Here is a 27,120-nt window from a genome sequence, read left to right on the forward strand (position 1 = left end):
GATTATATTATGATTCCAAGAATTGTTATGCCCCCACGCCCCCACACACCATATTTCAAAATTTGTATGGTAACATCTTTGGGTTATTAATCAGATACTGCATTATTTTTTTAAGTAATAAGGAGAAAAGGAAATCATATGCTTCCCTTGACACTGTACCATGGTGCTGCATGAGGCGTGTCTCATGGATTAACCATTAATCCTAGTGTGTGAAACCTGTACTCAGGGTTGCAGGGCTGGAAGGCATGCGAGTGACCAACTCTCTAGATCCAGCCCTGTTCCACACAGGAGGATTCAGAGGCCTAAAGGAGGTTAAGTGCCCTGCCCTGCATTTCCACAGCTAGAACCATGACACTACATATGTGGTTATGATTAATTGATGATGATTTGAAATGATTATCATGCTTAGGAAATCGAAGCTGTGGTTAGAAAAGATTCAAGTCATCCAGCTGACTGTAAAATGGGAGTGAACTGGTGTCATGAATAGTCTCATTTAATTAGAGACCTAGACTCAAAGGACTCATGGTTGTTTCTGGTATGAAGAACTTGTGAGACTTCCACTTGACTGTTCTTTGGTGCAGTGGGTGGAGCCAGCCTTCCTCATTAGAATAAGGTAAACAGATTCAACCCAGTTATAAACGGAAAAAATATGTGTCCTCAGTCACTGAGGGTTGTAGAGAGTGGTGCCTGGCTGGAGAACTCAGTGCAGTGGAGAGAAGGGAGCAGAGCATGAGTTCCACGGCAAAATCCATTGGGATCATCGGAGCGCCTTTCTCAAAGGGCCAGGTGAGTAAAAAGTGTGGCCTTGCATAATGAATTCATTACAAAGTTTCAGACTTTAGAATTAGTAAGCTGTTAATGTCTTTTTAGTTCAGTTCCCTGGTACGACGGGCCTGAAATATGGATTTTAAAGTCCTCTTAACCATTTTGCAACATTGGAGAACTGTGGTCACAAACTCAGTTATTCTTGGGACTCCTAATCTCAGCTGCAGCCAATTTTACTTGAATCTACTAAATTTTTCTTTGTATTGTTCAAGAGAATGTATTTTTATTTGAATGGAAATGGGCTATTTCTGTATTATAGCTTTGGGTTTTAGAGTGCTTGTGTAAAGGTGAGAGGATTCTATGAAAACACATTGGTCAGGTCATGTATTCATGCCTAGAAACATTTCATAGATTGGTAGCAATTTTCAGACTTCTTTTATTCTGCAAAACCTAAGTGTGATTGCTTTATGTAACTTTGTGAATCATATTATTTGAGGGCTTTAATGATTCTATGAAAGTGTTAGTTCATAGGCTAGGTAGAACGCTGTGTGTATCTCTCTTTGAGGGAAGAAAAAAGAAAAAGGAAAGAAAAGAGAATCCAACTGGAGGTTGGCAACGATGAAAGGACTAATGCATTTATGAAATTCCCAGATAGCCAATACACGCCAGCAACATTGCCCTTTGCAATGTCTTTTCTTCTGCCCAAACACACTCGTCCTGGCAAAGACGGTGTGATTATAGACCTCAGATGTCAGCGTGTGTCTGTGCTTAAAGCAGGGAAAACCAAGAACAAAAACACAAGCCAACAAGACAAAGTGTGAGTTGGATCTCCTAGGGTTGGTATGGTGGTCGTTTCAAACAGGGCTTCATTTTCGACATTCTCTTTGCCCACCTGGGCAGCGTTTCTTTGATCTCATGCTTGACACTCTGGAGTTGTATTGCAAAACAGATTGGGAGAGGTCGAGGGTAGAGACCCGAACTGCATCTGGACTGTCAGTAAACACTGCTGCACTTCCCCCGTCGTCCTTCAAAGTTCTCTCCCAGAACACGGGGACATTTTGCTGACATAGAAGTGTTTCTTCTAGCGCTCGCGTTAATCGCAAAACCCACAATATACTCCCTTATTCTTGGGATGGGCTTTGATGAGGACAGAATTAAAATAACTGAACAAAAGGAAGAAAAGGCGGGAGGGAAAACAAAAAATTTGAGGGAGAGGAGGCAGAAGCCGACAGACAACAGCCTGAACATACTCTGGCCCTTGGATCTCAGCAGATTCAATGCTATGAGAATAATAGCCTTTTGAAGGGATAGTATTTTTGAAATACAGCCTGATGCATTTTCTTTTCTTAGTACTTTTTTTCTTTACTGCTACAGCTCTTCCCCTATTAAAATTTGGCCCCATGAGAATGAAGCTCATTGTCTCCTGATAGTAAGGACTCAGAGAGAGATGTTTCTACACCAAGTCATAGCATAGGAGGAAAATAGTGGCCAGCATATTAGCATCTCTCCTCACTGAAAGGCAATAGAAGTTTGCAAATAGACAAAGGAGAAGATTAAGGGTAGATGACTAGAAGGTTGAGTCTAAGAAGACTTCATCCTGTCTCATTCCCTTGCAAGGCAGTGAGCAGTGGGGTAGAGTTGATGGCAAAAAATGAGATAAGTATTATACTTAATATACTGTTCACTAAGGCTCAGAGACGTTTAGTAATTTGCTAAATTACTAGCCTTGACTGTGTGATTCCAGACAGGATCATATAATCCCAAAGACTATGTACCTGACTTGTGTTGATGCCTATGGATCCACAGCAGACTTGACACTTGTGACCAGTTAGGGCTTGGGGCCCAGCCTCAAAGTCAGTAGAGCTAAAGAGGTGATTCCCAAAGTGAGCAGATAAACCAAGAAATAAGAAGAAAGCAATCGTGAGAAGCAGTTAGAATCAAACAACTAAAAAAGAATCATGGAAAGTATCACTCTGGGAAATTTAACCATGGTGTTAGAGCAAATATAGTGTCAACTAAGAGGTTTCTGAGACTTCTTTAAAGCTTGGAAGGAAAAGGGAATTGTCCAGGGAGTTTTCTCAAGGTGACAGTTTTTGAGCATCTACTAAGCACTACACCACGTATCAGCTTGGGGACAAGCTGAAAGAACCCTGGGCTATAATCTAATAATGGAGGAAAGACCAAGCAAACAAACACAAAATGAAAGGCAAAATTTGAGCCAAGCAGCACTGGATTGAGGGTTTCTTTTCTTTTTTATTTAAAGATTTAATTTATTTATTCATGAAAGACACACATACACAGAGGCAGAGACATGGGCAGAGGGAGAAGCAGCCTCCATGTAGGGAGCCCGATGTGGGACTGGATCCTGGGACTCCAGGATCACACCCTGAGCCAAAGGCAGACACTCAAACCACTGAGCCACCCAGGGGTCCCTGGATTGAGGTTTAAAGAAGGGGCAGTTATATCTGCTCAATGAAGGCGGTGTGTGGGGCGGTCATGCAAGAAGGGAATGAAGGAAGACAGCAGAATGTGTCAGGCGGAGGGGTGGTGGGTGCTTGTTGCCAAGAATGGGAATCTGACATCCAGGATTGGACTGGCAGCCAGGGCAAGTCATCTGTAATTGGAATTAGGTAGAAATATTTGCTTCGTTTGGGGCCACAGCTCCAACCCTAGGGACAGACACATGTGTCTTTTGGTGCATCTTGTCGTTGGGTAATGCAAAATAACTTTCTGTGTGTACAAGCCTAGTTGGAAATTAGAATCAGAGAGGTACATAAAAGAACTGTTTCTTCAGATTTCTATTCTGCCAGGAAGTTAGAGAGGATTTATTGCAAGGAGGAAGTGTGCTCACTTCTGACATAAAAACAGCAAGGGGAGAATTCTTGTTAGTCGTGCTTAAGCAGGTCAAAACCTGAAATACTGGGTTGATCTTGGATTCAGGTCCCAGGTGATGATGCATTTCTGTTGCCTGTTTCCTTCCCGGGAGCTTGCTAACTCAGCTAACTCACTGCTGTGAGGACCTGCACGTAGGGCTCTCTCATGCCAGGCTCTTTTTTCTTAGGCTTCTATCCAAGTCATTCTGGGGTTAGCCAAGTTGCTCTACCACTCAATCTGTTTTCCTGAAAACCTGCTCATGTTGCAAGACTCAGCTGAAATGACATCTACTCCATGCAGCCTTGCTTGACACGCTCTGTCCCCAGCAGAATCAGGAGCATCCTGTTTTTGTTACTATGATATCTTGTGTCTACACTGAAGCATATCTCCAAAGTACTGTAATTGGGGTTAAGTATACAAATTCCCTATTAGCTTATGAGTTCCTCAAAAACGGAAGTCCTCTCTTTTTAGTGATTGTATCTCTATCAGAGTGGTTTTGCACAAAATACATGTTCACCATGTTGACAGTGTGGTGTCTGTCATGGGAAGAGGAGATGCAGGTTCTGGAATCCAAAGAACCTGTTATGAACAAAGGCTCTTCTGCTTGTTAGCTGTGTGTCTACAGGAAAATTATATAACCTTTCTGATTCTAGATCCTCATATTTGGCATAGGACTAACTCAATCTGCCTTTTTGGGATGCTTCAAGGAGATGGTATAAATTCCTGGCTCTGCCTTGGTGTCCATCGAAAACCACACAAAGAAGATGTGGTCTATATATACAATGAAATATTACTCAGCCATTAGAAACGACAAATACCCACCATTTGCTTCAACATGGATGGAACTGGAGGGTATTATGCTGAGTGAAATAAGTCAATCGGAGAAGGACAAACATTATATGGTCTCATTCATTTGGGGAATATAAATAATAGTGAAAGGGAATAGAAGGAAGGGAGAAGAAATGGGTAGGAAATATCAGGAAGGGAGACAGAACATGAAGACTCTTAACTCTGGGAAACGAACTAGGGGTGGTGGAAAGGGAGGAGGGCGGGGGGTGGGGGTGAATGGGTGATGGGCACTAAGGGGGGCACTTGATGGGATGAGCACTGGGTGTTATTCTGTATGTTGGCAAATTGAACACCAATAAAAAAATAAATTTATTATTAAAAAAAATTCCTGGCTCTGTAGGAACTCAAAAAATGATAGTTACTATTCACTTGGTTAAAGAATGAAGAATTTTTCTATTGTGGACATCTGATCACGTCTGAATTATTTTATTTCTTTTAATCATTCAGCCACGAGGAGGGGTGGAAAAAGGCCCCACAGCACTGAGGAAGGCTGGCCTGCTGGAGAAACTTAAAGAACAAGGTAATTTTTCCATTGAAAGATGACCAGATGGGATGCCTGGGTGGCTCAGCGGTTGAGCCTCTGCCTTTGGACATTGGGGCTGCCCAGTTTGGAAGTTTCTTAAATAAATATACATTTGCCTTTTGGCCCAGAAAATCTACTCTTAGGTATTTACCCAAGAAAAGTGAAAACATATCTATACAAAGACTTGTACTTGAATGCTTCTAGCAGCATTATTTATAATAGCCAAAAGAACGGAAACAACAACATACCTATCAGCTGGTGAAGGGATCCATGACAAGTGGTACATCCAGACTATGGAACAGTAACCAACAGTAAAAAGGAACAGACCACTGACACAGGCAAAAACATGGATGAACCCCAAAGACAACATGCTAAGCGGAAGAGACCAGGCACAAAAGACTACCTACTGCATGATTGTTTTTACATGAAATTCTAGAAAAGACAGAAGCATAGCAGCAGAAAGCTCATCAGCAGTTGCCTTGGTGTGGGCGCAGGGAATGACCGCAAAGGGGCATTAGGGAATTTGGGGGGGGGGGCGTAATGAAAGTGTTCTAATCTTGATTATGGTGGCAGTTACAAGACTGTAGATATTTCTAAAACTTGCTGACCTGTACACTTAAATGAATTTTAGTAAGTAAGAATTATGTCATGAAGCTGACAAAAGGAGGGGGGATAGAGAACAGAAGGGTTGTAGAAATGGACTGGACTGTCTCTCAGTTAACAAGCATAACTTGGTCAGATTTTATATCAGGTTAAATCACTTAAAGGTGTCCCTGAATCATGGATATGCACAAATATATAATAAATACAATATACAATGACTACTTAGTTCAGAGCACTCAACTGATCTCATGTCACAGTTTTACATGAGGTCTGTATCTTGAAGCCTCCTAATGCAAGGCCTTCTAGGAAGTCCACCCAGGTCCTTAGGAACTTCAAGTTACCTGCGATTTCTCCTTATTAAAAAGGTATAATAGTTAAGCCTTTATTTCCTGAGCTCTCTGACGTGTGATGCTCGTTGCTAATCACACTCTTACTGAATTCTGACAATACTACCATGAGATAGGTGCAGTGCACAGTGGAGGGAGCTGAACTGCTTCAGCAGGTGGCAGATTGGATTGAAACCAAGAATTGTTAATTGTAGTCAGAAAATTTAGAAAATACTGGTGTATTTTCTTCTTTAAAAAAATGATTTCTTTATTACAAATAGAAAAACATGCTTACTGGAGAAGAGTAGAAAGCATATAAGCAGAGAAGGCCACATAGAGATAAAGACAGTGAGGCCACTCATTAAGCCCAAACCAGAAGATTAGTGCTCTTAGGCTTTGGTGTCCAGCCTCACTGGATTGATTCCAGAAGTATTTACCAAGAGCCCAGTTTACAGCTGAGATGATGATGTCAGGCAAAAGCGGACATGGTTTCTACCTTTGCAACTTTTACAGTCCTTCCAGGTATTTTCTTTGCTTCTACTTATAAAAGTACACTGTTTTGTGAATTTGGAATCCTCTTACATGGACTGTTTTGCAATCTTTGTGTAGTAACCTGAAACTTTTGGTCTTAATTATAGACTGTGATGTGAAAGATTATGGGGACGTGCCCTTTGTTGATGTCCCTAGTGATCCTCCCTTTCAAATTGTGAAGAATCCAAGGTCTGTGGGCAAGGCGAATGAGCAGCTGGCTGGTGTGGTGGCAGAAGTCAAGAAGAACGGAAGGACTAGCCTGGTGCTGGGTGGAGACCACAGGTCTTGTTTAATGATTCTCTCTGCGAAATCTGGCACAAATGGCATAACCAAAACCGTAAGAAGAGAGAAAATATGAATGGGAAAGCACTGATCAATACTCTGTACCTAATTTTCTGACTTTTTAAATTGTTTTGGTTATTAGTTTCTTCTGGAAATAGAGACTTAGCTCTATTTGAAGTCTTGCACTATCTTTATTACAGCAGAAAATATACAACATGAGTGGATTTCAGTAAAATATTCAGTACAAACTCACATTCCTAAATAAATAAGCATGAGGAAGTTCATAGCCATCTTATTGCACTTGATTCCTGATAACAGGAATACCTCATTTAAGTCAACCTTTACAAGTATGTCTCCCGTTATAAAAGTAATAATTTCAAACTTCTGAAATGCACACACAAACACATAAATAAAAGAGTAGTAATTGCAGTTTCCTAACCACCATTTCAAGTGAAATTGCAAATTTGGCATATTTCCTTCCTGCCGTACTGTTTTCCTTGTACCTGATTTTGTTTAACAATGTTAAACAAAATGTTATCCTATACTTTGTTCTTAATCTAAAGTATAAATTTCCGTTACTTCATGATATATACAATATACATATTTTTCGTATGTATACATATATACAATATACAATTCCTGTTGTGTAGTTTTTCATCAAGGTGTTAAATCACTATACATGTCCATATTGCCACATATTCAGGTAATTTTCAAATTTTCATGATTATAAATAATGTGGTAAAGACCATTTTTGTGCATGAGCCTTTTTGATGTCTACTCTCAAGGCCCCTGAATACATTATCAGAAGTCTGATCAGATCAAAAAGCACAAGCATGACAATGGCTCTTGATGCAAGAGTCAATCACTTCAGCTCCCTGTTTTCCTCTAAAGCAGAACATTAGGAGGGCTTCTGGGGCAGCTCAGAAACAGCTCAGCGGTTTAGTGCCGCCTGCAGCCCGGGGCATGATCCTGGAGACCCGGGATCGAGTCCACGTTGGGCTCCCTGCATGGATGATGAAACTGCAGTTGAGAAACTGGGGCTCACTTTCTATTTTAAGTGGAAAAATCTTAAGTGGAAAATTTTGAGTGGCAAATAGCCCCAAGACAAAAAATATGAAGGGAAAACAAATATCAAGCTGGATAATCAAGAACTAAACTTCAAGGCAGAGTACCATCACTTTGAGAATCTATAAGTTCCACAATTCTCTGAATGATATTTGATCATCTGCAGGTGGGAGAACATGGGCGCTGTATGACAAATCCTAATCTTTGAAATTTTGTGTAAAATACCACATAGCTCTTCCATTCTGGAAAATTTTCTGGAGCTTGGAGTGTTTGAGCTGAATTTTGAAAGTTCTGGACCTGGCTAAGAGCAGGTCTTTATTTATTTTTATTTTTATTTTATTTATTTTATTTTATTTTTTTATTCATTTACAACAGTCACAGAGAGAGAGAGGCAGAGACATAGGCAGAGGGAAAAGCAGGCTCCATGCACCAGGAGCCCGAAGTGGGATTCGATCCTGGGTCTCCAGGATTGCGCCCTGGGCCAAAGGCAGGCGCCAAACCGCTGTGCCACCCAGGGATCCCATATTTTTTAAAAGATTTATTTATTCATTCATGATAGACATAGAGAGAGAGAGAGAGAGAGAGGCAAAGATACAGGCAGAGGGAGAAGCAGGCTCCATGCTGGGAGCCCGACACGGGACTCGGTCCTGGTACTCCAGGATCATGCCCTGGGCCAAAGGCAGGCGCCAAACTGTTGAGCCACCCAGGGATCCCCAAGAGAAGGTCTTTAAATGTATGACAGGTAGAAAGTTCAAGCAGAGCACCTGAGCGTTGAACAGCAAGTGAGCACCCAGGGTATGTTGGCTGAAGTGGATGCAGGGATTTCTGAGTGATGCTCCCTAATTGTAAAATAATTGGATTTTAAGAAAAATGAGCTCTGTGGTAACTCATTTGAGAGAATGAAATATTTACCAAGAGAGATGAGCGTACAGAAAATGAGTCTGATTTAGTCTTGAGAATTAAATAGTGTCTCATGCTAAGGAATTTCTTGTGTGGCTACTGTGTTTATACAGATTTAATTTTTGGTTAAAACAATAATTTGCAATTTTATTAGAAGGCGGTTTTCCCCCTAAAATCACATTTAGTAAGGCCATTGATGCAAACTTATTAGTAATTAAGCATAAGCTGTGCTTTTCTACTGTTGTAATAGCTTAATTGGCATCTCCAATTAAAAACCTATCAGAAATATCAGCCATTTTGACTTAAAGGAAAACCAAGTGAGAGCACTGAGTTCATAATATGATGGATGTAATAATATTGCAAACCTGATGTTCACACAAACTTTTTTTCCTCTAAAGCATGGCTATTGGAAGCATCTCTGGCCATGCCAGGGTCCACCCAGATCTCTGTGTCATTTGGGTGGATGCTCACACTGATATCAACACTCCACTGACAACCACAAGTGGGAACTTGCACGGACAACCTGTGTCTTTCCTCCTGAAGGAACTAAAAGGAAAGGTAAAAGGCTGGTTGGTATTCTATTAGGAAAGAATCAGCTCTTTAGCAGAGGTTCAGGAGTTACAAGGGAAGAACCCTATGCCATCTTATTTTTGGTGTAATCTCAAACCATTTTCTCAGCAGCCAATAAGCTTAAGGGTTGGTGCATGAAGGTAGTGAGGCTCTGTGCCTCTACCTTACATGACAGTTTGCAAACTGACTTTACATCTATCTTTCCTTTTGATTCTTAAACTACACTTTTTAGTGTGTAGGGCAGAGAGTAATCCTTTATAAGCAAGTCAGTAGAGATTCAGAAGTTAACTTGCTCAAGATACATGTCAAGCACATAGCAAGGCAAGGGCCAGAACTGGTCTCCTATAACCTACCTCTTTCTGCTGCCTGCCACACAGGCTCTCATTCTTACCAATCGTCTCCTCCACATCATGGGATCTTTTTCAAAAATGGAGTTTATTTTTTTAATTTTATTTTTTTAAAAAAATGGAGTTTTAAAATGTGAATTACAATGGTTTATTATTTAACATCTTTACTATGAGAAGTTTGTATCTACATAAGAGGAAGAACTCCTTGCTCCTTAGAAATTTTTCTAAAAGATGTGAGATGACATTCCAGATTAAGATTTAACATTGTGGTTCATATTCATTGACATTCTGTAGCATATCAATAAAACAATTTTTACTGATGTAGCTGTAGAATATGGGTCTTTACAATAATACTTGGGGATTCAAATCCCCTTGTTAAATGCTCAGAGGTAACACTTTTTTTTAAAAAAGATTTTATTTACTTATTCATAGAGACACAGAGAGAGATAGAGAGAGGCAGAGACACAGAGGTAGAAGCAGGCTCCATGCAGGGAGCCCGACGTGGGACTCGATCCCGGGTCTCCAGGATCACACCCCGGGCTGCAGGTGGCACTAAACCGCTGTGCCACCAGGGCTGCCCCAATTTTTTTTTAAGATTATTTATTTATTCATGGGGGGGGGGGGGCAGAGACAAGCAGAGGGAGAAGCAGGCTCCATGCAGGGAGCCCAATGTGGGACTTGATCCCGGGACTCCAGGATCATGCCCTGGGCTGAAGGCAGGCTCTAAACCACTGAGCCACCCAGGCATCCCTGAAGTAACACTTTCTGAACTGATGACCAAGGTTTATAAACTTGCAGTGTAGTTAGCACATGGCAATAGCCACTCTTGGCTCTAGGAACATTTGGAGAGCAACCAAAGGTCTACTTCAAAATTCCCCCTAGTCACTCTAAACCATCCTTGGAATTAAGTCCTTACTGAGAAGAGAAATAAAGAAGAAGCTATGAAAAATTATAAAAGCACATTGAGTTCTTTATAGCAGTTTTGGAAAAGCAGGGCCCAGTGGAATGGGGGCACAGAGCAGGCAAATGCTGACAAATGATTCAGGTCAGGTCTGAGCCACAGGCTGAAGGTAGCTCTATACATGTCATCTATAGAGTACCACAAGCAGAGGTAGGCAGTGTCTTCTCAATTTTGTATCTTCTTTTAATGATTGCCTTGAAATTTATGTTCTAAATATATGTGCAACTTAACTTTAAATCTAAGATTTGCTCAAGAATCACATGTATTAACCAAATGGAAATACTGCAATTTTAGATACCCGATGTACCAGGATTCTCCTGGGTGACTCCTTGCCTATCTGCCAAAGATATTGTGTATATTGGCCTAAGAGATGTGGACCCTGGGGAACAGTAAGTTTATTCCTTGATGTGAATTATCTTCATTTTCTCTTTTGCATGCTAGGCATGCTGGTCAAAGCTATGAGAAAAAAATGAGTATAAGCACCAGGTATATATATCAATATCTATATACCCATGTAAATATTTATGTATGTAAATCAGGTGATTTTTTACATTAATTGACCTGTTGTTAAAAATACATTTATATATACATATAGTTCATAGAATTTAAATATTTTGTGAATCTTACCACAATGATCTTTTCTTTAAAAGAATGGGAAAGGAAATGAGGGCATAGAGTTATACTCTTTATTAATTGTAGGATTATCTTACTATCTCCTCTTTCATAGCTACATTTTGAAAACTCTGGGTATTAAATATTTTTCAATGACTGAAGTGGATAAACTGGGAATTGGCAAGGTGATGGAAGAAGCACTCAGCTATCTACTAGGAAGGTATGATGCTTGTGTGGGTGTAATGTAAATATTAAAAGGATTTCCTACTGATGCTAATCAATGTAAATTATTAATAAAGCCCTCATGTAAAATATGGAACTTCACCGGATTGTTACTTTTTATAAAGCAAGGTAAGAACTATATTTATGTACTGTATATTAAACCACCAACTTGTTTTTTTGAAGTTACTTAATTTTATTTTGAATCTTGCTAACTGTAGTTCTTATGGTTTTGTTTTTCAGTTTTTTTTAATTTATTTTTTATTTTTCAATTTGCCAACATATAGAATAACACCCAGTGCTCATTCCATCAAGTGCCCCCCTCAGTGCCTGTCACTCAGTCACCCCCACCCCACCCCCACCTCCCCTTCCACCACCCCTAGTTCATTTCCCAGAGTTAGGAGTCTCTCATGTTATCTCCCTTTCTGATAATTCCCACTCATTTTTCCTCCTTTCCCCTTTATTCCCTTTCACTATTTTTTATATTCCCCAAATGAATGAGACCATATAATGTTTGTCCTTCTCCGATTGACTTATTTCACTCAGCATCATACCCTCCAGTTCCATCCATGTCGAAGCAAATGGTGGGTATTTGTCGTTTCTAATGGCTGAGTAATATTCCATTTAAACCACCAACTTTAAATGGAATTTCTTTCCTACCTCTTAAAAGAAAAAAAAGACCAATTCATCTGAGCTTTGATGTTGATGGATTGGACCCATCCTTCACACCAGCTACGGGCACACCAGTCACGGGAGGTCTGTCTTACAGAGAAGGTCTCTACATTACAGAAGAAATTTACAAAACAGGTAGGTGAAAATTGGGATGAATAGAGAAGCAAGTATAAACATAGCCAGTATATAACTATACCTTCCTCCCCTCCCCCAATCTGAAAATCAAGTCCTCCTGGACACTTCCAGAATGCCGATCACATGAGGCAATCACCACCTGTTTATACTCCTAGATAATATTTCAAGGCAGGGTACTGAATTAAACATGTCAATTGTCTAACAAATTACATTATTTTCAATTGTTGTTACAGGGCTACTCTCAGGATTAGATATAATGGAAGTGAACCCATCTCTGGGGAAGACACCAGAAGAAATAACTCGAACAGTGAACACAGCAGTAGCAATAACCCTGGCTTGCTTCGGAGTTGCTCGGGAGGGTAATCATAAGCCTATTGACTACCTTAACCCACCTAAGTAAATGTGGAAACATCTGTAAAAATCTCATAGCTAATGTCATAATTAGCTAATCTAATAATTTACTTAAGCTTACAGTTATCCTCCCAAAGATTTGGTCTTTCTGAAAAATGTTCTGCCTTGTAAAGTATTAGTATAATTAATATGAGCTACCAATTCCCTCTTGGTGTAAAATTCAAGACCTGGAAATCCTAACTTTTGTGTAATTAAAAAGACACATAGGGTGGGACTCTTGATATCAGGAGATAAAGATACCCCACCTGAAAAGAGACCATATTCCCAGGTTGTTCAAAAGATATGATTTTTATAATAAACTCTTTATATTAAGGTTCTATTATGTCTGTATGTTTCTAAACACATAGATTTACTAAGGGTTTAAACAGCCACAGTGAAATCATCATCACCCCCAAAATTGTAGGACTGCTGAGATGAAACTCTGGCTCTGGTTTCTTCAATTGTAAAATGGGTAATGGTTAGGCCTCGTGAATTTCTAAGTTCATTAATGTTAAATGATCACATTTTGCTTTGTCTAAACCTCAGACATGATATTGATTTATATTTTAAGCAAGGCTGCTATTCTGGTAGCCTTTTTGGAGGTAGAAAAAGAAATCAAACTGCTGTTTCTAAGATCTTCTAATTCAGATGGGAATTTCACATAGAATTATCTGTGGCTTCTAAACACTCCCCCCACCCTCAACTTCACCCACTGAAATTATAGTATGTCTCATTAGCTGAAATCCTCAAACAACCCAAACACTCATCTTGGCTCAGGCATATAGTGAGGAAAGTGGAATAAAATAAATAAGAGTAAACTACAATTGATCCTTGAACAACAAGGGTTTGAATTGCATGCGCCCACTTACAGAAAGATTTTTTTTTTTTTTTGATACAGCACAGCAACATAAAATATATGTTCTCTTTCTTAGGATTTTCTTAGTAACATTTTTTCTCTAGCTTTACTGTAAGAATATAGTATATAATGCATATAACATATAAAATATGTGTTGAATGGCTGCTAATGTTATCAGTAAGGCTTTCAGTCATTAATAGGCCATCAGTAGTTAAGCTTTTGGGGAGTCAAAGGTTGTAAATTTCCTACCCTTGCATGGTTCAAGGGTCAGGTGTATAATCAAAACCAGGGAAGCGAACTCTTCCCCTTCTTCCTCAACTTCTATAGAACTTGAGTGGATCTGTAATGAAGTCCATCCCATGAAAGGATTTTTATTGCTGTAATAGCTATGTGTTAAAGAGCCTCTATCACCTGATTTTTCACATGCAACCTAGAATTTTAGACCGGTCGACACTACAGGCTCTGTATGAAAAGTATTTTACTGAATTACTTTCAGATAAGAGCAATTGTGATGGATCTTAAAGTATAATGTTCAATACTGTAGGCACATAGGGTCATTTAAAAGATTAAAGCTTAATAAAATTCAGTTCTGCATTTCAAGTGCTCAGTAGGCACATGTAGCTTCTGACTCTGTATTGGACAGCACAGATAGAGAATATTTCTACCACTGTAGAAAGTCCTGTTGGACACAGCCACTCTAAAATTACTCTTAACTTTCAGAAAGAAAAACTTTTAGGATACAATGAATATACAGGCATTATTTTGCCCTCAGGTGCATTCTAAAACCAAATAAATCTATCTTCTTCTAATGCCTGATTAACAATTCTTTCAAAAGCCTATTTCAGGAAAATCACATCCCTGTGATTTTTAGTTGGAGAGGAAAAAATGGAATTTTTAATAAATTAACTGGAATGTATTTGTCCTTAAGAAAGTGACACTGATTTTCACTTCCTTTATTGTGGGTATAATATCAGGGTCACAATTATTTCCATTCTATGATCTCAAGACATATTCTTCAAGACAGTGAGAACATACTGAAACTATGTTAAAAGCAATACTTGAATTCATTTCTAGCTTAAAATTTCTGGAGAATTTTAAGGATATTATTAACCTAGAAAAATTATTTATACATTAAAGAAATTTTAAGCTGGACTTACATGGCAAATAAAGATTTAATGATCAGAAAAATATGAACCACAAGGAATATAAAGGCCTAAGAGGAATGTATTTGGAAATAAAGATCTGAAGTATGGTTTGTCAAACTTCTCTGATTCTTAAAAAAAAAAAAAAACAACAAAAAGCAGTAACCCTTAATTCCTAGGCCAATGTCAGTCACCAACTATAGTGCACAACCCATAGAAACAGCCCAGTTCTCTGTTGTAACCCAGTCAGCATACTGCCTGGAACACAGCAGACACGTGTTCAGACTGAATAAATAATCAAACCGTTTATTTATCCAACAGATTTTACTGATTATTTTTCAATTCTTTTACAATCTTACTGCCATTCTCCCTCTCCCCAAATTAACAGTTTGTCTTTCAAAATCTGATAAGCCCTAAAGAACCAAAAAGTATGCTATATTTAAAAATACAAATACTTAAAAATTTTAAGATTTTTTAATAAAAATTTAAAGAATCGCATCATAGGCCAGGTCAAAGTGTCAAACTTGGAAAGCAATTAATTTATTTTTAAAAACAGAGATCGGAAAATCACCATTTAAGCATGATTTTATTAAGTGTATGCATTTCTATGTTATTTATTTTTTAAAGATTTTATTTATTTATTCATGAGAGACAGAAAGAGAGAGAGGCAGAGACATAGGCAGAGGGAGAAGCAGGCTCCACGCAGAGAGCCTGAGGTGGGACTCAATCCTGGGACTCCACAGTCACACCCTGAACCAAAGGCAGATGCTCAACCACTGAGCCCCCCAGGTGTCCCTCTATGTTATTTTTTTAGATGGCTTCCAACTCATTTCATACAGTAAGTTCAAGTCCACAGCAAACGCAACTAACTTGCCAATCTACGTTGATAGAACCATTAACCCATTTATTTGGAAACCTATGGTAAAAATTTTAGGCCATTTTTAAAAGAATATGCAACTGTGTTTGCTCCTGAGATGCAATGAAATCTAGAGGCCTTCACTTGACAAAAAAAATCTCTTATCCCAAACATACACCAAAAGAGACTTATGTATAAAATCATTTGAGAACTCTTTTCCAATATATTTGAACACTGCAGTCATTAACAATAAAAATTAAAAATAAAACCAGTGGCTAGAATAAGAAAGACTGGAAGTATCTAATGAAACTCATTTGACCATAGATCCCCTCCGTATTCCTAGGTAGCACTAATAGTTATAGATATGGCCAACACGTAGCTTACTTGATCTCTTAGAGACAAAAATATAGATAGAGAGGTGGGAGTCACAAAGTATCAGTAGATTCATCATTTGAATCAAAATAAGACAATCTGAACATCACTGCTTCTACTACACCACTATGTAGCCTGATTATGTTCAGATTTAATAGAGTCCATTTTCAAAGACAAATGTATTTCCATTGTCAACACTGTACATGAGAGGACTTCACTGAGTTACTGGTAGTGACACTGGCACCTGATTAGACTGAGGAGCTGGAGACCCACTATTTATGGCTTGTGGAGGCACTGCAGGTGGTTCCATCTTGCTAATGTGTGTGATGAATCGAAGACGAAGTTTTAAAGCTGGTTTTAAATTACAAATAATCTTCTCTACCTAAGAAATAAACACATTAAAAAGTATTTTAACCAGAGAACTTCAACTTCCCACCCTTAAAAAAGTGCTTTATACACATATGGAGGCAATAAACTAGGGAGTGGATGAGAAGTTTCTTTATGTGTTTTATGTTTTAACAAAAGCAAATAAAATCATTTTTCTCTTACATGAGGAAAAAAATTGTGTTCTCCCTCATACACATTATGTATGTGCATATGAGTATGTACATATAGTCTATATATGTATCAACTTACAAAAACATATTCACTTACCTAGCCAGCCAGTCATCCCACTGTCAAAAGTTAATATAGCTTATGCTAGAAAATTTAAAAAAAATTTTTTTTTAAATTTATTTATGATAGTCACACACAGAGAGAGAGGCAGAGACACAGGCAGAGGGAGAAGCAGGCTCCATGCACCAGGAGCCTGACGTGGGACTCGATCCCGGGTCTCCAGGATCGTGCCCTGGGCCAAAGGCAGGCGCAAAACCGCTGCGCCACCCAGGGATCCCCTACACTAGAAATTTTATGCATCCAACCAGCTCACCATCCTTTTCTTTTTCAAATATATATTTTTAAAATTTATCTATTTAGGGATGCCTGCATGGCTCAGCAATTGAGCATCTGCCTTTTGGCTCAGGTCGTGATCCCGAGATCCGAGGATCGAGTCCCACATCGGGCTCCCTGCATGGAGCCTGCTTCTCCCTCTGCCTATGTCTCTGCCTCTCTCTGTGTCTCTCATGAATAAATAAATAAATCTCTCTTAAAAAAAAAAAAAAAGATATTTATTTATTTATTTACTTGTGAGAGAGAGCGAGCAAGTATAAGTGGGAGGGGCAGAGGGAGAGGAAGAATCTCAAGCAGACTACGAGTTGAGCACGGAGCCTGACACAGGGCTCCATCTCATGACTGCAAGATCACAACCTGAGCTGAAACCAAGAGTCAGACACTTAACCAACTATACCACCCAGGCCCCCAGTTCACCACATCATCAAATGCCATCATCACAGAAGCATGATTAAACTTTGAAGTTATTTGAATAACTTATATCTGTAACATTTATCTATAAATTAATGTTTTGGTTTTGATTTATACTTGGAATTCAAACAAAATATTAGTTCTACTTTTACTTAAAATATCTTAAAGAAATAAAAAACATCAAGCAGTTCCATGGTTTTCTTAGCTTTATTCAAATGTTCTTTGACCTTACCAGAAGAGATTGCCCAATAATTTTTCTTTTCTGTATTCCCTGTGTCAAAGTTTCTCAGGTCCAGATATAAAAGATATGCTAAATAAAACATTTCTGTATTGGTTCCCACTCAACTGTGACAATCTTGCTGAGGCAATAAGGGAGTCAATATCCTCCCCACCCCATGTCCCTAGCTCCAAGTCAAGAATCCAGTAGACTAGGATTCATATGTTTAAATATCAGTTTACCTTCCTTTCCTACCAGAGAAAAAATTAACGTTAAGCTATGGAGGGGAGGTCATTTCACCTACCTGTCCTACCTCTTCCCTCTGAAAGAGCCAAGCTTCTGTTTCCTATAGATAGGAAACTCAGTTATGATTCAAGGACATCCTTTCCATTTTCAGATCACTTTACTAGGAACTGGCTCTTTACATGCTGAGCAGAATGTGCCTCCCTTTAACTTTACTGGAGTTTATATGCCTTTTGAAGTGACACAGAACAAATCTAATGCCTATTCTGAATGGCAACCTTCCAAATAATGAGAACACGAACAATTCCCTAGGACTTTGAAAATTCAATCTAAGTACCTCCAGTTCCTTCAAATACCCTTTATGAATTATTCCCTTGATCTTCCTGGCTTCAGTCTTCAAGTCATGCTGCAATCTGTCCAATGTCCTTATAGTGCATTCCCCAGTCACTGTGAGGAAAAGTAGAATCTCCTTCACTCATTACACAGCACCTCTCTGGTCTTTAAAAAGTAGCCATTCTGTATTGTTTCTTCCTAATGAGACTACTATTTATCAACTACCTAGGTCTTTTCCAGATGTCCTGTTGCAAATATCAAGGGGAAAAGTATGAGAAATTATAACATGTATTCACTATTAGTGGAATTACATATGTAGAACATTGTGCTCATAGCCTTAAAAAGGTCTGATAATATTAACCTTTTCCCCTTAAAAGAAAAAACATAACAAAAATACTCAAACAAAAGTATATCAACATATATTCAAGTTTTCTAAAGTAAACATCATTAAAAGATAACTTACTTGTTCTTTTACGCTGTCACCAGTAAACATATACTTCATATGATATAGGAAGTCACAGATGGGATCCATGTAATTTAAGTGGGTGCTACACTGGTCTACATTCAGTAACATGTCATAAAATGCCACGCCAATCTATTTAACAAATAATATAAAATTATTTAAGTGGGCAAAAATGGTTCAATAATTTAGAATGATGCAGCTGGACTCCATTACAAGACTAACACAGAAAGATAGCACATTTGTTGAAGAATTGTCACTGATCATACAAACCTCTATGTGCATGGGATATATGATATGGTATGCATCTTTTTAAAGATTTATTTATTTCTTTGACAGAGAGTTATATGTGTGTGAGAGCATGCACATGAATGGGGGGAAGGGCAGAGGGAAAGAATCTCAAGTAGACTCCCCACTGAGCAGGGAGCCCGAAGTAAAGCTCAATCCCACCACCCTTAGATCATGACCTGAGCCAAAATCAAGAGTTGGATGCTTAACTGATTAAGCCATCCAGGTGCCCTGATATGGTCTTCATTTACAAAGGAATCCAAAGTGCTACAAAATGCCCCTTACTAGGGCTTAAATGCAATTTCTCTTCATATTTCAGTAATGTTGCTTAAAATAAAGAGATAGATAATCTTCTTTCTAGAAACTATTTCTTAATGTCTGAGATAATTGCGGCCTCAGAGATACTTTAGGTTGTACCTCCTTAGTTCCATTTGGTGGCTCATACTTTAAGGTTCTACTTATCTCATTTTCTTTTCTCTATATTCTTGTTAGAGGTGACTGACTTCATCCATTCCCATGATTTTAATTAATTCCTCTGTCCTATAGTGCAGACTCTCAAATGTACTTCTCCATCCTTAACTTTCTGTTTAACTTTGAAAATGAGCATTTCCCCTGCATTTCTAATTCAATACATCCCACATCAAGCTTGTTATAGGCATACTAAGTTATGGGTACACTAAATGCTCTAAAATTGTTCTTAAATCCTACTAAACTAATTTCATTACTAATGGTTAGAATATATATTTTGGAAAACACTGAAAAAGAAACACTGATAGATTTTATCACAGAAAACTCATATTACAGTTTACCTCTATCATACACCGAGTTCTCTCTTGCTGAAATCTTTGTAAAAATGGTCCCACAAGATGGTACACATAAAGCAACTGGAATTCAGTCTTCACTACAGGAAGAAGGACTTCAGTGAGAAACCTAAAATTTGAAGATTAAAAATACAAATTTCTTGTGACTTCAAATCAGCGGAATTGTTTGAACTTGCTGATATGGCCTACCCACGTATTTGTAAAATTTGTTACTTTTTGTAAAGTTTCTTTTTCTAAAATCTCATACTCTCATTGGCTATTATTCTTATTTGATTATCAAAATAAATTACTTCAGATTTAGGGGTCATTCTCAGCAGTAAAATTACCGAATGAATTACAGTATCCCCTACCTGAAAACTCGTGTTTTCCTGAAAACTTGTGTCAAGCCACTTTACTTTTACAAAAGACCTACATTATTAAAACAATAGCTTTTTGGTAAAAGCAAAAATTGTCTTTGGTTTTCTTTTGGGTAGCAAAAATAGGTACTAATGTAGGTTTTCTGTAAAAGTGTATTGGCGTAACATGAACTTTCAGAAAGGGGGACACACTTCACTCTATGTCATTTTGGCTTATGGAAGGTTTCTTAGGAATGCTCTACTTTTGAATAGCAGTAAAAAACTGTATTTGAAATAAAAAGAAAATAACCAATCTAATATAAATGCCATCCTCAAGAAATCTGAATCTAATTATGCCAATTTTATAGTCAAGAAAAATAATCAGAAAATAGGCTAATATGAGTTATTCAGTTCAAAATGCAGCTTTTGGCCCTCCGTGTCCATCGAAAGATGAATGGATAAAGACGATATGGTTTATGTATACAATGGAATTATTACTCAGCCATTAGAAATGACAAATACCCACCATTTGCTTCAACGTGGATGGAACTGGAGGGTATTATGCTGAGTTAAATAAGTCAATCGGAGAAGGACAAACATTATATGGTCTCATTCATTTGGGGAATATAAATAATAGTGAAAGGGAATAGAAGGGAAGGGATAAGAAATGGGTAGGAAATATCAGAAAGGGAGACAGAACATGAAGACTCCTAACTCTGGGAAACGAACTAGGGGTGGTGGAAGGGGAGGAGGGCGGGGGGTGGGGGTGAATGGGTGATGGGCACTGAGGGGGCACTTGACGGGATGAGCACTGGGTGTTATTCTGTATGTTGGCAAACTGAACACCAATAAAAATAAATTTATTATTAAAAAAATGCAGCTTTTGGGATATATTCTGGAAAAAGCATGCACTTGACTAAACCTCTTGAAACTGTAATAGAAAATTAGATAGCAGATTATTTCTTGCACAAATTAATTTTTTCAAACAATTCTGAAATAAAGGAGCTTTTTCATTATCTAGAAACTCTAATTAAAACTCACTTTGCAAGTTAGTCTGTTGAATGAGACACACACCTCATGTGTAAATGAGATTAAAAAACACAAAATAAAAAAAAGCAAAGTTTATTTAAGAAATCATAATACCTACTTGGGAATGAGAGAAAGTTGCCCAATGCTAGAATGGTGCCACACAGCATGTGCAAGAGCTAATGTATAGCTGCAGCTCATCTCGGAGTAGGACTGATGACAAGCAGTGAAATCAAAGAGGCGGAATGGATAGCCAACCCACTCTGACTCGGATGTCAAGCTGGGACTGCTGATAACACTCACAATTCGATCATGCAGGACAATCCAATATGGCTCCTTTAAAATCACAGGAAAGCCTCATGAAAAATTATCACTTATCCAGTATTCCACCCCATTTCCAATATCCACTCCAAAATCTAAAATAATGGCACTTTCTCATTCTTTAAAGTTTTTTTTTTTTTTTTTTTTTTTAACTTATCTAGCTTGTGTTTTGTGCAATGGAGATTTTGAAGGCAAAAGTGTGTGGCTTCATAGTAAGTCAAATTAATCAGTAAGAACCTGGGGATAAGTGTCTGAGTTAGAAGGCTCTGTCCAGGGATGCCTGGGTGGCTCAGTGGTTGAGTGTTTGCCTTTGGCCCAGGGCCTGATCCTGGAGACCCAGGATCGAGTCCCACATCGGGCTCCCTGCATGGAGCCTGCTTCTCCCTCTTCCTGTGTCTCTGCCTCTCTATCTCTCATGAATAAATAAATAAAATCTTAAAAAAAAAAAAAAAAGGCTCTGTCCAGTTCATTTAGTATCTGATATTTACTATACAGTAAATTGCTCTTACCAATACCTGTTATATAGACAACACTAGTAGCTATATATAACTCAGAAGTCAATATATATATTTATATATAAATATTAGGAGGTGTGCAAGGAAAAAAACAATTGATTCAGAGAGGTGAATAATCAAACACGTCTGGAGAACACAGGATTAGACAATGTTATTGACACTGAAAGATCCCACAACAGACAACTGTGTGTCACAGAAGGGAGACCTCACATGAGGGACAGTCAAGGAAAGGTTCACTGAAGAAGCAGGACCTAAGCTGGCAAAGAATGAATAGGCTTTCGAGAAGCCACCGAAAGGAAGAGAGGTTCTATATAATGTCTCATGCTGCAACACATTAGAAGTACTTAAAAGATACCTTAACAAGTATTATTTGCACAAAGGCTCTACATAGATTAACATGTTAAGTGGTCAAAAGTAGATGAGATTTTAACATTTTTTTATAAAAGATTTTATTTATACATGATAGACAGAGAGAGAGAAAGAGAGAGAGAGAGAGGCAGAGATACAGGCAGAGGGAGAAGCAGGCACCATGCAGGGAGCCTGACATGGGACTTGATCCTGGGACTGCAGGATCATGCCCTGGGCCAAAGGCAGGTGCTAAACCTCTGAGCCACCCAGGGATCCCCTAGATTAGATTTTAATGTAAAAGTAAGGCTGGATAGACAAAGTGGGACCAAAGGATGCAGGGACCCATAGCTCAGGCAGATTTTTAGATCTGAAGCAAAAGACAAAACAGTCACTGTAGGTTTCTGAAGCAGTAAGAATACAGAAATTTTAAAAATATGAAACACTTCCTTAATTGTGTGATATCCTTATGCAGGGCATCTTATTTATTTATTTTTAGGGCATCTTAAATGTATCTTATTCTTGTGGAGACAAAGAACAACTGCATTCCATTACTACGTACAAATCATAGATATTAACTCACTGGTAGTGCAGTGATGATCAGTCCAATTGCATTCATCCATGCTGTAATATTCTCTCTTGGTACTAATGGCTGACTATAAGTGAAGAGAAAATAATAAAAATGTGAAATTATAAAAATATGTTTGATAATGGATCTTATTTTGAGAACACATACAATTCAGGGTTAACAACTAACCTACTCCAATAAAAGTACAATGGATTTTTATTGAGGAAAAATTTAATATACCCAAAAGCTAAATAAGGCTTTTCTTAGTTGTCTCCTTTAACGATGGCTGCTGGGATGAAAGACAATTTCCACATATTTATACTTCTCCAATCATCATCCCCTACTTAATGTTGATCTTCAAGAAAGGAATCTTTGAAGACTATCTTTTTTCTTTTTTAAAGATTTTATTTATTTACTCATGAGAGAGAGAGAGAGAGAGAGAGAGATGGGGGTGGGGGTGGGGGTGGGGAGGGGTGGCAGAGACACAGGCAGAGGGAGAAGCAGGCTCCATGCAGGGAGCCTGACGTGGGACTTGATCCCGGGTCTCCAGGATCACACCCTGGGCTGAAGGCTGAGCCACTGGGGCTGCCCAAGACTATCTTCAGTGAGATGTTAACATTATTCCTAACTTAAATGTCAAACAGCTACTAAAGAGTAGAGGTGGGATCCCTGGGTGGCGCAGCGGTTTGGCGCCTGCCTTTGGCCCAGGGCGCGATCCTGGAGACCCGGGATCGAATCCCACATCGGGCTCCCGGTGCATGGAGCCTGCTTCTTCCTCCGCCTGTGTCTCTGCCTCTCTCTCTTCTCTGTGACTATCATAAATAAATAAAAATTAAAAAAAAAAAAAAAAAAAAAAAGAGGTGGGAACAAACCCAGGTTTTCTGACCCCGTCCAAGACTCACTCCATTACATCTATATTACAAAGATAAAATCTGGGAACACAAGACAGTTACCATCCCATGTGCATCAGCCTTGGGACAACAGGTTTGTCTAACACTTTCAAATAAAATACCATTCTCTTTACAAATAAGCAATGACTCTTATTGCATGAAACAGGATACACACCTTTTCAGGACAACATTTAGAAGAGCGTTTCCAACATCTTCGCCTGAAACAGCCAAGGCCATGAGCTCCACACAGGTAACATGTAGTGCATGGGCAGCTGGGTTGGGAAACTCATTGAATCTCCAGTCACAGTTTGGGAATGGACCAGGAGATTTGCCAGCCATTGGTGCAGATGGTTAAAGCAATAACTGTTTATGTTGAGATGAATGGCTCAAATTTATAGTGCTGTACAGTTCTCAAAGTGTTTCACATGTAAGTATCTCATTTTATTATCAACTTATCTGATTGTGAGCCCCCAAGAAGTGAAGAACAGAAAAAGTAAGAGGCAAATGATACGAACCAAATACACATTAAGTTTGACATTAACTGAAATGTACTGAGAGCAACCATAGGATTAACCACAAAGTATAATGGTTACTCTTAAACAGATGTGCTTTTGAAACTGTGACATGATAGCTAGAGATGCAACCAGAGTATCCCCAGGCTTCCTCCATCTATTTCTTTTAATAGTTATATGACAGTTGATAAGAACATTACTTTATAATGAGCAATTCTTTTACTTCAAGAAACAAATGCTTTTGTATAGGAAAATAACTTACACCCATTTATGTAAAACTGCTCTACCTAGTAAATAGTGGCACGGTGTACAGAGTAAGCATAATGTGCTAATAACTTAAAACATGAAATCAAAATAAAGAACTATAATACAAAAACAGCATCCTTTTCATTAAAATGAGAGGAAAAAATAAGTTTTACTATTACCTATTAATATTTTAAAAAAGCATTTAAAGATTTACTTAAAGCAACAAAATTCTATGTTCTCCTGTAGGAAACAGATGTATTTACTACAATACATAGTTCCTTTTTTTTTAGGAACAGAATTTTTTTCTTTGAAATAAACCTCAGAAGGTCTTTTTTTTTTTTTTTAAAGAATTTTATTTTATTTATGATAGTCAGAGTTTATTTTATTTATGATAGTCAGAGAGAGAGAGAGAGAGGCAGAGACACAGGCAGAGGGAGGAGAAACAGGCTCCATGCACCGGGAGCCCGACGTGGGATTCGATCCCGGGTCTCCAGGATCGCACCCTGGGCCAAAGGAAGGTGCCAACCAGGCACCTGGGTGTGCCACCCAGGGATCCCAGGTCTGTTTTTTAGATATAAAATTTAATGGAGTAAATGCCTATCTGGCAACTAATTTGATGCTGCTAATTTAAGATTTCAAAACCTTTAACAAAAGGAAAAAATGATCATGAAAAAGTTGAAGTTTTGGAATATATAAAAATATTACCTTGAAAAGATAATGTGTTCTCACAAATTAATATACAGTTATTTCTGAGGAGTCTAGAAAAGTCACAATGAAAAGGATATTATCTACTAGTCTGCCAATCAATCTGCAATAGTAGGAATCATCTGGGACCCAAGGATTTTCTTCTCGAGCATTCATGCCACACTTCAGATATGTGTCACTTAGACACCAGCCTTGTGGTCGATTATCCTTGAGTGAGCCAATGATGGCATGGACAAGCTTTCGCTTGAGATGTGGGCGGTCTCTCAGGTGCATTTCGTAATAATGTAGAGTATTATACAAATAAGTCACAGGGCGATCTGAGGAGAAGAAAACAGATCATCATAATGTTTATCTGTTTACCCACAATGAAAAACTAGCCCTCTGCTTTCAAGATTTTAAGAAACTCATGAAACTTTCACATGTAGAGCTATTGCATATAATAAATATTTTTATTTTAGGACAAGGCAGGCGGCTTCTAATAATATATACATGGTAGGTAAAGGAATATTCACTACAGTGCTGTTTATACTAGCAAAAAGATTAGAAGAGCCTAAATGGTCAAAACATGGCATATGTGGCATGAATGAGTTTTTTATGTACTGATACAAAATAGTCAATCCTAACACATTATGAAGGCATTAAAAACAAGGTGCAAAAACAAAAAAAACAAAACAAAAACAAGGTGTAGAACAATGTATATATATATTCTATATTATTCGTGGGGGAAAATATAACCCCAGAATATCTTTGGAAGGTACACAGGAAACTGGTAATAGTGGTCTCCTACAGAGAGAAAGAAACTGGCCAGCTGAAGGTCAGGATGGGGTTAACCACTTTTCACTGCATACCCCTCTGTACCATGTGGATATGTTACCTAATTTAAAAAAGTGTCTTTAAAGGAATGTTTGCTTGAACTTCATACCTATTCTGTAGTGCTAAAATGAAATTCAGATTTCTGGTTAGGAAGAAGGCATCTTAGATAAAGGACTGAGGAGAACTGCCCGCCCTGCCTGGAAAAAAACACTTTGTCTCCACAGTGGCTGCTCTAGGACTTTCACACTCCTATTGCTAACTCCACCATTCTCTGATCACCTGGTTTAAAACTTTAAAGTTGGGGGATCCCTGGGTGGTGCAGCGGTTTGGCGCCTGCCTTTGGCCCAGGGCGTGATCCTGGAGACCCGTGATCGAATCCCATGTTGAGCTCCCGGTGCATGGAGCCTGCTTCTCCCTCTGCCTATGTCTCTGCCTCTCTCTCTCTCTGTGACTATCATAAATAAATAAAAAATTTAAAAAATATTTAAAACTTTAAAGTTGTCTTTGATTTTTTTTTTCTGTATTCTCCTCACAAGCAGCAAATCATGTTCTGTTCCTTCCTCCTTGACTATTTGTCCCTTCTTTCTCATTTCCAATACTATCATAGTTGTCTGGGTACTAACCGTATAACTGAAATTTTTGACTTAAGTCTTTGAAATGGCTTTCTCCTTCCAAAACATGCTACCAATTACAACTACATTTATCTTTCTAAAATAATGCTTTCTATGCAATGACCTTACTCAATAGCTTCTAGCTGATTCTTGATTACCTGCAGGTTATAAGATCAAAACTTCTCAGCCTGGCACTTACAGCGATCTACTGTCAGGTACAATGTTTAAATTCTCAATTTAGCCAATGAGGAGACTGTTTTCAGAATGCTGTGATTTTTCCAAAGGACTCCTGCCTAGGATGTTGTATTCTCCTTCCTACTTATATAAGCCACATATACCACAGATCGAATCCTATCATCCAGAAAGCCTGCCAAGACCTGTTAGTTCATAGTAACATCAGTCTGTTCTGAACTCATATCATACCCTTCTTCTCTACTCATTTGGCAATTAATCACACTGTAAAAGGGGGCATCTGTTGCACCTCACTTTTATTTCTGCTATTTAATACAATTGCCATGATCTACCTATTCATATTTTATGTCATTTGTTTTATATTTCATGGCATCATTACACAGCACTTATTCTCTCTCTTTTTAAAAATTTTTTTATTTATGATAAAGAGAGAGAGAGAGAGAGAGAGAGAGAGAGAGAGACACGAGGAG

The 27,120-nt window shown here is 38.4% G+C and overlaps 2 protein-coding genes across 2 annotated transcripts in view; one reads left to right on the top strand and one right to left on the bottom strand.

Moving 5' to 3' along the window:
- The first annotated feature begins 315 nt into the window (after positions 1-315).
- Positions 316-12,962, top strand: ARG1 (arginase 1). Its single transcript, XM_041756557.1, has 8 exons — positions 316-786; positions 4,936-5,008; positions 6,579-6,753; positions 9,117-9,276; positions 10,891-10,985; positions 11,324-11,428; positions 12,098-12,234; positions 12,468-12,962. The coding sequence occupies exons 1-8, from the start codon at positions 730-732 to the stop codon at positions 12,632-12,634; spliced, it is 969 nt and encodes a 322-aa protein (XP_041612491.1). The 5' UTR covers positions 316-729; the 3' UTR covers positions 12,635-12,962.
- Positions 12,963-14,912: 1,950 nt separating this feature from the next.
- MED23 (mediator complex subunit 23) overlaps positions 14,913-27,120 on the bottom strand; it is a 45,013-nt gene continuing 32,805 nt past the window's right edge. The window contains 7 exon segments of the mRNA XM_041756542.1: positions 14,913-16,232; positions 18,466-18,597; positions 19,560-19,680; positions 21,054-21,268; positions 22,697-22,769; positions 23,747-23,912; positions 25,115-25,351. Coding sequence (XP_041612476.1) covers positions 16,065-16,232; positions 18,466-18,597; positions 19,560-19,680; positions 21,054-21,268; positions 22,697-22,769; positions 23,747-23,912; positions 25,115-25,351 — 1,112 coding nt within the window. The 3' untranslated portion in view covers positions 14,913-16,064.

The sequence above is a fragment of the Vulpes lagopus genome, chromosome 1 (assembly GCF_018345385.1).
Source record: "Vulpes lagopus strain Blue_001 chromosome 1, ASM1834538v1, whole genome shotgun sequence".
Lineage (NCBI taxonomy): Eukaryota > Metazoa > Chordata > Mammalia > Carnivora > Canidae > Vulpes > Vulpes lagopus.